This window comes from Scylla paramamosain, chromosome 8, assembly GCF_035594125.1.
Source record: "Scylla paramamosain isolate STU-SP2022 chromosome 8, ASM3559412v1, whole genome shotgun sequence".
NCBI classification, from domain to species: Eukaryota; Metazoa; Arthropoda; class Malacostraca; order Decapoda; family Portunidae; genus Scylla; species Scylla paramamosain.
The window spans coordinates 11,399,286-11,413,408 of NC_087158.1; the positions used below are offsets into that span (position 1 = coordinate 11,399,286).

General features: G+C 34.8%; 1 protein-coding gene across 7 annotated transcripts in view; it reads right to left on the reverse strand.

Annotated features, from left to right (window-relative positions):
- The window catches only part of LOC135102786 (coronin-1C-A-like), a 106,695-nt gene that overhangs the window by 29,905 nt on the left and 62,667 nt on the right, over nt 1–14,123 (reverse strand). For all 7 annotated transcript variants that reach the window (XM_064008302.1, XM_064008299.1, XM_064008297.1 and 4 more), the window contains 4 exons: nt 7,506–7,717; nt 4,452–4,566; nt 4,207–4,358; nt 3,388–3,561 (listed from right to left, as the gene is read on the reverse strand). In XM_064008302.1, coding sequence (XP_063864372.1) covers nt 3,388–3,561; nt 4,207–4,358; nt 4,452–4,566; nt 7,506–7,717 — 653 coding nt within the window. The remainder of the gene's footprint in view (nt 1–3,387; nt 3,562–4,206; nt 4,359–4,451; nt 4,567–7,505; nt 7,718–14,123) is intronic.

Consider the following 14,123-nt stretch of genomic DNA (forward strand, 5'->3'; position numbering starts at 1 on the left):
AAATACCATTGTAAATAAACAACAACCTTATATTACAACTTTTGGGGAAGTTAGACACAGTAAAATAGGAATCCATTTTGAGAAAATGTGGTGAAACATATTCCTGTTGAAAAAGTGTGTAAACAAAATTTAATGTAGTACAACTACAACCCTGTTGGCATTGTATATGAACAAAGCAGGAGGCTGCATGAATATTCCCCAGTTTTTCCCAAAGCAGAAGGAGCTATTTAAAGGTCTTCAAGGTATCCCCAAGCTAAGCAACAAAGGAAAGCCAACTGGAGCAAAGATAAATCTCTCCAGCTTGCAATGTTGTATAGGGACAAAGTCCATATACTGAGAAAAAAATTCAAGAATGTCAGTGTATCTAATCAATGAAACATGATATATAGGAAAAGATTACAGCCAACAGCTTGACACACACAAGTGGCACAAGGCAAGTGTTTGTTTATGTTTAGGAAAACAGATCATACTGCACATAACTTTACACCATTTTCGTCCATCCATCCTTTTTCATGAAAATGTACAAAAACACCTGGTGGGGGTTTTATTTTAGGCTCAGATTTGCACTTGAAGATGATGGTACTTTCGTTCATTCTACTGGTACCCTATTTGACGGCATATAAAATGCATTTTTTTTTTTTTTTTTTTTCATAAAAATGGCTCAAAAAATCACCCTGCATCTTATATGCAAATGTGAGGCCTCCCATGGATTTAATTTTGAAATTTCCTCTACCCATACACCTGAAGATTTACACTGCTGTATTATAGGCAAGGGTGCTGTATCATATTTTTGAACCATAATATTATGTAAGAAAATATTGAAAATGAAAACGTGGCCCTGTTCAGTGATGCACCAAATGTGTTGTTGACATTTTGGCAGCTGGGCTGCATTCTTTGTCTTGCCTTTGTGACTAGGTGTGGCCGTTTTATTACTGCAATCACGTAGGATATTTTTACTATTGTGATTAGTTGCTTTTTGTTCAGCTGTACTGTTGGCTTGCTTTAAACATTACATGCTTAAATATATAATTTTTTTTTTTTCCTGAATATGTTCTGCTGAAACTGGGGTACATCTTATATGCTTGTGCATCTTATATGCCATCAAATACAGTATAGCATTGTCTCAGTTGTCTGATGCTCATTGATCTAAGCTCATCAAAGTTGGTTCAGTAGTTTGGGTGTTGTCTTATAACACTGATATCAGCTAAAACATTAAATGCAGACTGAAATTTGGGGTTTGTCTTATCTGAAAGTCACCTTATCCACCAAAATATATATATATATATATATATATATATATATATATATATATATATATATATATATATATATATATATATATATATATATATATATATATATATATATATATATATATATATATATATATATATATATATATTTATACACACACACAGTGGAACCTCGGTTCTTTAACCTAATTAATTCCTGAATGCTGTTCGAAATTCAAAATGTTAAAAAACTGAAACTATTTTCCCCATAGGAATCAATGCAAAATAGATTAATCCGTTCTCAGACACCTGTCCACCACGTCTTAGCGGGTGATGGCCAGCACTCACATTGCTAAGATGGCTGCTCCACAACATCTCCAGCTTAGATTTTTTTTTTTTATCCAGAAAGAATGTACTGAATGAACTTAGTTGCATAGAACTCATCAAAAGATATTGTTTAGACCATGCAGGTCTTTGTCACTGATCTAGTGAGGAAAGCCTTACAGAGTGACACAGAAAGGAGCAACAAACTTACTGTCAAAATTAAGGTGATCATAACACATCTTGCTCCTGGGAAAAACTACTGGGAAAATGCAGTTGTGCAGTACTTTATGGCATGGATCACAGAGAGAGCCACAGGAGGCTCGAGATAACTCCTGAGTGCCAAACCTTGTTTGTTTACATTAAAGTTTTTCAACTTCTTCAACTGGATCACATTTAACTTATTTCAAAGACTGAATTACTGTCTTACCCTCTGTGTCTCTCCTCTAAATATATAAAAACGAAGGAAATTTTTATAGAAACTATAAATTAGTAACAAAAGGCTGCTTTTACTACATCCTGTAGTATTTGAAGTCAAGTAACTTTGTTTGAAAACTGAATTATGGTACGGCAACTGGAACAATTAGGAGTTAAAAATTTTGTTTGAAAACTGAGTGGTTTGAAAAGGGAGACATTCGGTAACCGAAGTTCCACTGTGTGTGTGTGTGTGTGTGTGTGTGTGTGTGTGTGTGTGTGTGTGTGTGTGTGTGTCTATATATATATATATATATATATATATATATATATATATATATATATATATATATATATATATATATATATATATATATATATATATATATATATATATATATATAATCTCTGAATCACTTAAATCATTATTCCTTTTTTTTCCTGCTTTGTCATAGCATACAGGATCCCTAATTTATTTAATATAGTGTGCATGCCATTCTGCACATTACAGTTCCAGATCATAATTATAATAGTATAACAAGAAATCTTTTTTTTTTTGTCCTGTTCTGTTTTAAGTAATAGAATCCCATTCTGTAGTGAATAATAAAGGCAGGATAGTGAATTCGCAATTCAGCTTTACATTTTACATATTATCCTTTAACCCCATTCAGTATTTTCCAATCACTCAATATATATTCCAATTTAACCTAGGATCTAAATTCCTTGAAAATCAGCTATTTTCAACAAGTTTGTAAAACCTATATAATCAACCTTAAAAGATGAAAGACAAGCGAATATCTCACTTTAACATCACTAAAATATTATTATCATGTTCTTAAAGACTGGTAAACAACCTTCTAAAAGCCTTTATACACCTCTCATTCTCATGACTAAAATAAGTAAAAAAAAAAAATATATACAAATGACTAACATACTTCATCACTAACGATCATTAAAAAATACTCATATAATACTGTATGTTAAAACTATGTTAATTTTTACAATAGAACTATCAACTAAAAACTGAGATTTATGGCACTAATAAAAGTTCTATTGATAACAAGGCACACAAAAATGCATTTTCTTGATTCTTTTATAGAATCAGTTTCATTGAGGCAATCCCAAACATATTTCTAAGTTCATTTTGGAGGTAATCTGGTTAGATGAGCAATTCATAACCTGCTCAGAACTTCTGTTACAAAGAATGAATGTTAGGATATGTTACTATTTCCAATATGCATGGACTTTATTTTCCATAGAAATATAGCCAAAGATCACTTTAAATTTCCTGCATTTACATAATTGGAAAACCTAGCAAATATCTGAAGTAATAATAGATGGCATTAAGTAAAACAATAATGAAAATAATGTTTACAGCAAAGGTTTTGACAGATACAAAGACTCTTGTGATGAAACTGACCTGTTGCTGTTGTTGCGTGGAGGCATTGGTACCTCCAGAACCACTCATCTCCGATACCTTGTTCTCAAGTGTCCGAATACGGTTTTCCTGCTTCAGAAACACAGCCTTGAACTTCTTCATCTCTGTCTGTAATTCATCTATTCTTTTTCTTAAGTCATCATTGACTTTAGAGACCTGTCAAACAAAAGGTGAAATCAATTTATATTGCAATTCCAGTATTCACATTACAAAATTATTCAATAGTTTTGGAAGGAATTAATTCATTATACTGGCACAGAACAAAATTCCTGAATAGTTTTTCCTTTTTAAGCAAACACCCACAATTTTGCAGAGGGAATTGCATCCCAACTCTTAACAATCAAGATTCCACACTACACTATTACTTCATAAGTGCAAACACTCATAATCCTACCTGAAATCTTCCATTCCAACAACTTCAGATAAAAGTCTAAGCTTACCAACAAATCTAATTCTCTTCTCACACTTCCTTTCTTGACACCTGATCTTCCACTCATCCTTCCAAAATCAAATTCATACATTCCTTATATTTTTATTTTGCACACAGCTGTCACATCCAACTTGTCATAAAAAATCCTTTTCAACCTCCCTTCTAGCCTCACCTGTACCACATCCATGAACATTAACTGACACAACCATTCAGACTAGAGAGAAATTAATCTTCCTTCCCTTGAACTTTCATATAGTGAGGGATCCCATCTTTCACTGCACTGTGCCTTCCAAATACATACAACATGCCTGTTTATTACCTCTTATGGTGGTCTCTCAGAACAAATGTCTACACATAAAACAAAATCTCACCTCTGTAACCTTTTCAAGTGCCTCAGATGAAATTGCCGTGGCTTTACCATCTTCTTCAGATTTGACCTTCCCAGTGGGTGGCATTTTATCTAGAATGTTGGTCTTTTTCTTGGTCACCTTTAGTTCTGACTTTTGTGTTGCCTGGTATCCATCTAATTGGGAAAAGTTGATTCATTAAAAGATCATCACATGACAGTAATAATAAAATTTCATCAATGCCAAAAACAGAGAATGAAACTGCTCACCTTTGAGGGACATAAGAATAGGATCTTTGTTTTGGCCTTCCCACCACTCCTCTGCTGTCACTGCAGGAATGTCTCCAGGAGTGTCTGGGTAAAGATCTTCTTGGAACAGCTCAGACTGTTATCAGGAAAACACCACATTATTCTTTTAAGCAATCATACCAACTTAAAAATTAAAATTTTCCACATCTAAGAACTCATGTAAAAATAGCAAATATGCCTCTAAAATAATAATGCTGTAATAATCATGTCTTTTCCCCTCCTTTCTGATTAATATATGAACATACTTATTCAAGACAGACACAATTCACACAATAACATTAAAATCATCTTTTTCCTCTTCCTTCTTTTTTACATACGCAGATCACACTCCTCTACATGTTAACTCATGCAATTCTTTTCAGCATTTCAGCTTCACTTAATATAACCAAAACATATTTGGAAGAAAACATACTCTTCTACTAATATGTCAAATTAATATTTGGGCAAGTTTTTAGACAAGCCCAATATTATTTACTCTGTAATGGGATTGATATTCCCATTTTTGCAGAATTAAGTTTCACATACTTCTGGGCAACAATTAAAAGCACAAGTAATACTACACTTTGAACCCCTAAAGGATGGGTGGCAGGAATTTCTGCCTGCTCGGAGGACGGCAGGATGCAGGAATTCCCATCCTCCTCTCTTCTGCCAAGATTTGTATTTCTGTAATGTAATCATTGTGTCTGATGGCTGATGACCACCAGTGTCCTACATTTCCTCCAACTCCCAGTGCATAACTGACCATAGGTATATGCTAATAACTATTTTCCAGTGTCCAGATGCATGGATGAAGGGAGTATAACTAGAGTTCCTTGTATCTCCACTCCTATCATTGGGAAGTGCACTAAGTTGACCAATAAAAAGCACTGAATGAGGGTGGTATCATAAGATCCCTTTTCAAAATGCATGTTGTGTGGTTGGCCAAGATGTGGCACCAAGTGAAGCGGGAGAACAAGTCCAAAGTCAACTGCACTCACACGAACAAGTTTGCCCAACACTGCCAGAAGCTCCTTTTCCCAACACCATATCTCCACTGTGCTACAACTGAGGGACTTCCAATTTCTTCTGTTTAGAGGAAAGATTGGTGATGAAAATACACTCTGAACTATTGTGTTTTTGTCTGAAATTTCCACACAGGGCATCAGTAAAGAAGACCTTATTTGGGGGGCAAAACTTCCCAATGCAGCAAATGTTCTGCAAGGATACATTTGTCATCTAATCCACCCTTTAGGAGTTAATAAGGCTTCTCTAACTAGGCAATTGCAGAATATAAAAATATGTTTCTTACCAACAAAGTAAGTGCTAGATTAACATAAAAATTTGATGCAAGAAGTTATCTAGTGAAAAACATGACTTTGCACTTCTTAAAACAAAAGCTTTTAATTCTACTCTTTCCTTAAAAAGTTGCAGCTCATATTGCACCAGTTAAAGAGATGACTACTAAATTACAACTACAGTGAAGATTGATATAATGCACACGAAGCACCCCAGGACATACCCCCAGTATAAGAAAAATACTTAATAAAGAAATGTATACTGAGTAGGGAGTTGAGAATATTTCCTCCTATTATTTCACAAAAAAATCACTATGCTAAAGACTATATATTATATATGCTACAGTAGATTTCACCAAAAGCCCTTAATTTTACTTAAAAATCCCATTATCATACATGATGAATATAAACAAATAATAATAATCATCAGCAGTAATGACGAACAAATCGTGAAGTAGCCTCGTGTCTTTCTTGGCTATTGTTGCCTGTACAAAGCTCTATAAGTCAGAATAATAGGGATTCAGCCTTTTCTGACGTATTACAATTCTAACGTGAAATATAACTAAAATTCCTTGGAAATCCCTCCTGCAGACTCAGAGTCTTCGGTTGCATACCCTTTCTCCCTCTAGAGCCTCTTCCTGCACTTTGCTGTAAGGACATGATGTAAAGGGCTGCTGGTTCTGGTGTTGGTTGAAGTTTGGCCCTTGTAATGGCAACTTCCTTTGCTTACAGTGTTTTTTTACAGCCTAACCAGCTCTCTTGTTTTTCTCAAATATAACTTAATTTTCCTTGTACTTTTCTCATATTTAAATCTTACTGATGTGAGAAACACACCAATATTATCAAGCCGCTGCTAGTATGCAAAACTTATTTTATTTATCTGCAACAGCTTGGTTCAAAAGGGAATGGACTGATAAAAAGGATAAGACAAGGGATGAAGACCAGAAGAGACAAGCAGATAAATTACAAAAACTGTATATAGAAAATGAAGATCAGATTAGTGGTGAGCTTTTCAATAACAATAACAATGAAATGAAAGAAATACAGTTTTTGGAAGAAAAGAGAGAAAAGTACAAGGAAAATGAAGTAATATTTAAGAAAAACAAGAGAGTAGATCATACCACATATATAAACTGTAGGCAAGACCACATCAGGGAGGTGTTGTTGCTAAGGCTAAACCTCTTGACCTTCAATAAAAACCAGCAGCTCTTCTTAACACCGTCATAATCAACACAATATTATCACTGCATACTTCATGCCACATTTGATCAGGCTTGACTCGGTTAAGTCAGCATGGTGCTGACTACAAAGTTTTGCTAAAATCACCTTTATGAATAATCCTTTTCTTAATTGAATATTTTGTTGCCTTGCCAATTTATGTGCAGTTTTGACTTAAAGAATGTCATATCAAGGAGGTTTTACTGTAGGATAACAATACACTACATCATATAGTTCTTACCAAATAATGGCATCAATATTGTTATATTTTGGGTATATGATTCTTATTGTCCAATGCATTATGATATTGTGATAGCTACAACAATTATATTAATTAAATAACTTACATACCAATTCCTTTACATAATTCAAAAGTCATCTTAATGCAATAAAATTTTTTATAAGTTTTTTTATATTGATGTATTTCCTATAAATTATAAAAACATTTAATATATCCACTACTTAAAACCATCTAAAGGAGAATCCATCTCATCACCTCAATGTGAATATATGAAATACTGACCTTTCTTGGAACTGTCATGGTGATAATCTGGCAAAAGCCACTGTTATTGAGCCTGTAAAAACGAGTGATTTCACAGGTGGTAACATCCACACCTCGTTTGGGCATCATTCCTATGCCTCGTTGTGGGTCTGGCAGTTGAAAGGTGTTGATGTAATGCACAAATGGCACCTCAGGAGTTATCTCAAAGTATCGAATGACACTGTCACCCTTGCCTGAAGACAGAAATTGATACTGGTTCAGTTTCCAAGTAATGAGAAATTAACAATTGCTATGTTAATAATCATGATGATATCAGTCTCTCATCTACTTTATACCAACTTGATTTCCCTACAAAGGGAGATAGCTGAAGCAAAGTACTCACAAACAAGAAAACAAATGTGTGTGTGTGTGTGTGTGTGTGTATGTGTATGTGTGTGTGTGTGTGTGTGTATGTGCGCGCGCACACATGCACGTGCACGAGCGCGCGCGCATGCACACGCACACACACACACACACACACACACACACACACACACACATGGCGGACAGAGAAGTCAACGCAAACAGGCGCTCCTAAAAATCCAGCCATCTACGTCGCTGAGAGCTGCCCTAGTGAAAATACAGAGGTGAGAGTTCACACAGGTTTTACTCGTTGCTGTCCCGTCTTCAAAAGTGTTTTGTAGAAAGCAGTTAAATTGTTATAATGAGCAGTGAAGAGGGGGCTACTTTGGTACCCACTATGTTGCTTACACCAATGGGGACTGTCCCAAAGGCAAGACAGAGAGACTTCTTGGGATTTGGGGAAGAAGACCGAAGGGTCGGGGAAGCAATGATGAGGAGAATTATCAGACTGGAAGCCGAAATGAAGGAAATGAAGGATAGATTTGACAAGATGGAGAAGATGGTTGAAACTTTGATCACCAAGAAGGGGGTGTGGAAAGCTGCATACCACGATCTACATAAAAAACTAACGTTATATGAAAAGAAATCAATGGAATATGAAGGCAAAGTGGAAGAGTTAAACATAAAACAGGAAAATTGTGGAGGAACAAACCAAGGCAAAATGAAACAAAGGTAACAGAAAAAGTTGTTCAAGTTATAAAACAGAAAGAAAACTTGGTGAGAGACACTGTGGATAAGAAAAATACTTGTGGTATTCGGCCTGAAGGAAGAGTATACTCCTCAGAGGACTGAAAGAGAAAAGAAGGAAAAGAGATGTGTGAAAAAATTAGTGGAGACATTACAAGAAGAAAAATACCTGACTGGAGAGATCGAAGAAATTAAAAAGATTGGGCAGGTATGTTGAAACTAAGGTTTAGGTCACAAGTGGCAGCTGAAGAAACACTGAATAAGTCCTGGAAACTAGCCAAGGTGGAGGAATACAAACAAGTGTGGATAAAAAAATACAGATGCAGAGATGAGAGAAATATTATAAATGAACTAAGAAAAGAAGCAAATGAAAAAAATGGAAAACTATCAGAGGTGGAGAAAAAACAGTTCTTTTGGAGGATCATGGACATGAGGTTGAGAAAGTGGTACAGGAGGGAAGTAAATGTGGAAGGGGAAGACTAAAAGTAGCATACACAAACATAAATGGACTAATGTTGGCAGTATTGGAACTAGAAGACTATCTAAAAGAGGAGAAACCGGAAATCATGGGAATCATTGAAACAAAATTGGCAAGAGAAGGGGATATATCAAATATTGGTGAAGGAAAATACAACTTCTGGAAGAGAAATAGAAAGAATAAACGAAGAGGAGGTGTGATGCTTCTAGTTAGGAAGGATTTATTAGTGGAATCTGTCACATAAGGGGTGAAGGAGGCAGAAGTATTGAAAATAAGCTTAAGATAGAATATGGGAAGATACCGTAACATTGTGGTGACTTATGTTTCCCCCTATTCCAACTCTTGGAGAGAGGATGAATACAGGAAAATGCTTAAGAACACAAGGACATATTTGGCAGAGCTGCCTGAAGAAAATGACAATATACTCATGATAGGGGACTTTAACTGTTGAGGTATCTTAGAAGAATTGGACCACAGAAGGCAGTCATCATGGGGGAACAAGCTACTAGACCTGGCTAATGAAAATTTCTTGACACAATGGGTTACAGATGACACAAGATTTAGGGGAAATGAAGCACCTTCAAGGTTCGATCTAATTTTCACTAAGGGACAAGAAATAGTAGACCTTAAATACATAAACCCAATAGGAAAAACTGATCATGTGTTGATTCAGTTCACAGCTATGGATAATAACCTCAGTATAAGAAAAGAGGACCACAGAAGAGAATGGCTAAACTACAGCAAGACTAACTTTGGACAACTTAGGAAGTATTTCAGCGAAATGAATTGGAACATAGTTATTCAAAAGGAGGACATAAAGGAAAAGTGGACAGCTTTCCTGGACATTTATAATAAGGGAGTACAGAAATGAGTGCCCAAAAGATCAACAGAGAACCTTTTCAAAAAGGATTGGTACAACAGGAGATGTGCAACAGCTAGATTGGAGAGAGAAAAAACATGGAACAAGTGGAAGAAAAACAAGTGACTGGACCTGTGGAACAATTATATAAGGAAGAGGAATGAATATGTCAAAACTTACAGAGATGAGTAGAAAAATTTTGAAAAGAATGTTGTGGAGAAATGTAAAGACCAACCAGAATTATTTTATAAATTCATCAAAGGAAAATTAAAGAGTGAAGATGAAATAAGCATGGTAAAATCTGGAGAAGAGACAATGGAAGACCCAAAAGAGGTGGCTGAAGTGTTTAACAGATACTTCCACTCTGTGTTTAATAAGGAAAATTATTTCAGAGGTGAGAGGACAGCGTTAGAAAAAGGGACCAACCTAAAGAAGATTAAAACATCAGTAGAAGAAGTAAAGAATATGTTGGAAGACCTGGATGTAAGGAAAGCAATGGGTCCTGATCGTGTATCGAGTTGGATTTTAAAAGACTGTAGCTCACAATTAGCCTCAGCATTGCACAATATAATTAGCACCACCCTGGTAAAAGGTAGAGTACCCACAGATTGGAAACGGGTGGATATTATCCCAATTCACAAGACCAGAAATAAAGAAGATCCATTAAATTATAGACCTGTATCACTCACAAGTGTGGTGGCGAAGATTTGTGAAAAGGTCAAGAACAGATGGGTGAAATACCTAGAAGAAAACAAGGTGATAACAGAGAAACAGTTGGGTTTCAGAAAAGGAAGATCTTGTGTTACGAATTTGATAAGTTTCTACTCAAGAGTAATAGATATAGTGCAAGAGAGAGATGGATGGGCTGACTGCATATACTTAGATCTGAGAAAAGCATTTGATAAAGTTCTGCACAGAAGACTAATATGGAAATTGGAAAAAAATTGTAAGACTCGGTGGATCACTGTTAAAGTGGATGACTGACTTTTTTGACAAACAAGAGAAATGAGGACAGTAATTAAAGGCAGCAGGTCGAACTGGAGAACAGTAACAAGTGGAGTCCTGCAAGGTTCAGTACTTGCACCTATTATGTTCACAGTTTATGTAAATGATATGACACAAACTGTAGAAAGTTACATGAACCTTTTTATTGATGAAGTTACACTTATGAGGAAAGCAACAAATGAAGAAGACTGCAATGCTTTAAATCAGGACCTAATTAAGATTAATGAATGGTCATTGAGGTGGAACATGGAGTTTAATGCTAAAAAAATGTAGTGTGATGTTTGGAAAAAATGCGAGAAGACCAGTTGGCAACTATTACTTAAGGAATGAGGAAATCTCTATAAGATCAGAAGAAAAAACCTAGGAGTAATTATTACCGATAATTTGTCATTTGGGAAGCACATAAACAAAATTATAGGAGAAACATATAATCTGCTGAGAAACATCAAGATAGCATTCTCCTATACAGATGAAGATATGATAAAAAAAATAAAAAAATAAAAAAAAACGATAACAATGATGATACGTCTGAGACCGGAGTACCTAGCATTAGTGTGGTCGCCAAGTTTGGAAAAGGATACAAGAAAGTTAGAAAGAATCCAGAGAGCTGCAACTAGAATCCCTGCAAGTTTAAGAGAGTATCATTATGAAGAAAGGTTAAAGAGATTGGGCCTGACAATACTAGAAGAAAGGAGGGAAAGAGGTGATTTGATAGCAATATATAGAATACTGGAAGGAATGGAAAAGTTGGACTGAGAAGACCTCATAAAACCAGATACAAGAGACACGTGGACATGGAAGGAAATTGAAAAGGACTGTTTGCAGAAGAGACATCAAGAAACACAGCTTCCTCCACAGAAGTATAACAGTGTGAAATGAACTTACGGATGAGACTGTGTGGGCAAAATCAATTCATAAATTTAAAGAAAATCTATATAAAAGTCGATATGGAGATGGGACAGCACAAGCCTAATGTGGCTCTTGTCCTGTATTTCACAACTAGGTAAGCAACTAGGTAAACAAAACACACACACACACACACACACACACACACACACACACACACACACACAGATAAAAGTCGATATGGAAACGGGACGGAACGAGCCTAGTGTGGCTCTTGTCCTGTATTTCACAACTAGGTAAACAACTATGTAAACACATCATTAACTGGACCTGGAAAAGGAAAGCATTATCAGGAAGGCCTAGGGATGTGGTTTATAGGGTCTGAGTGAGTGAATGTGGTCCTGTAGGTGAGGATATAGTGAAAAAAGTGATGCAGAACAGCAAGAGATGAAAATAATAATGGAAGTGGTAAAATCCCTTCAGGATAAGCTGGAAAAGAAATTAGGAAAAAGATGGAGAAATTTTCAAGCTGGAATCAGAACCGGGGGAAATGGGAGTGAAAGAATAACAAAATATAAAAAAAAAATCAGAAATTACAAAACAACATGGAAAAAGTAATGAAAGGAAATAAAGATTTGAAAGAAGAGTTAGTGAAAGGTCATAGAGGAAGTGAAAGGCTGGAAAATAAAAAAAATAAAAAGCCAAATGAAGACTTCAAGGAAATGATTGAAAAGCAACTAAAAGAAAAAATGAAAATGTAGAAAAGGAAGTGGTAAAGGCATTGAAAAACAATGAAGATCTAGTAAGACATGCAGCAGATAAGAAAAGTGTTATAGATTATGGAATAAAGGAGAAAAATATAACATACAAATTGAAAAGAGATCAAGAAGAAACAAAAATGGTGAACAATTTATTGAAGAAACCAAATGATGATGATAACACTAAATTCAAGGAAGAAGTGGACATTATCTGGAAGGCAAAACAAGACCTATGAAAATAAGACCAAAATCACAACAAGCAGCAGAAGAGATGTTAGAAAGGACATCCAAACTAAGAGAAGTAGAAGATTGCAAGGATAAATACATTAAGAACAAAAATGAAGAATGGAAAAAATTGAAAGAAAGGTATGAAGACACTAAAGAGAAAAAATACTTAAGAATAAAAGAAAAACTAAGTTTTCAAGAGTTTTGGGAGACAGTGAAGAAATGGTAATTAAAGGTAAAGAAATAAATGAAAACAAAATTGAGAAAATAGTAAAGATGAAAGACTAAATGTGATATGTACCAACATAGAGGGACTGATACACAGAAAACTGGGATTACAAGACTATTTAAAAGAGAAAAACCCGAAGGTAGTGTGTTTAACGAAAACAAAATTAAAAGAAAACCCAAATCAACAATAACTACAATATATGGAAAAGAGACTGAATTGGTAAAGGAGGCAGTGTAATGATAATGACAAAAAAAAAAAGAGGCAAAGACAAAAATAGTGAAATATGGAGAAGGAGAAGTAGAAATAGTGAGTGTTAACTTGGACAATAATAATAGAGAAATACTGACAGTAATAACAACCTATGTACCACCCAAAACAAATTCTTGGAGCAAGGAAGAATATGAGAAAATAACAGAAGATACCATTCAGTGTCTGAGTAAATTAATCAAAAGTAATAAGAGTATTATTGATTTGTGACTTCAATTGCAAAGAAGTAAACTGAGAAACATCTGAAGCAGGAGCAGCTTAAGATTATGTGGGGAGAAAGATTTCTGAAGCTGACTATATAAAACACAATGATGCAATGGGTAACTGAAAATACAAGAAATAGGAAAGATTACGAACTGGACCTAATACTAATGAAACAAATCAACCTAACAAAAGAATTAAGATACGTTTCCCCTAAGGAAGAAAATGATTATGTAATGATAGAAATAGAGACTGATGAGGATGTCAGTGAAGAGGATGAATTGTATAAAGAAAATAGGAAAAACTATGGAAAAATTAATATAGATGATCTTAAGAAATTTTACGAAGAAATGGACTGGGAAAAGCTGAAAAGAGGAAATGATGTGCAAGATAAGTATGACATTTTTATGAAACTATATAAGACAGAAGTAAGTGAATATGTCCCATCATACAAACTTAAAGAAAAAGGAAAACAGGTGCGGTTTAACGTAATATGTGCAAGTGCAAAGAAAAAAGACGAAGCATAGATAAAAATTAAAAGAAATAAAAATAAATAAATAAATAAAAGAAGACTTTAAGATAGCCAGAAATGAATGTGAAAATAAGGAGAGAGGAAGAGAAAGGATATGATACGGATTTAGTTGAAAAGTGCAATGACAAACCAAAACTGTTCTACAGATTC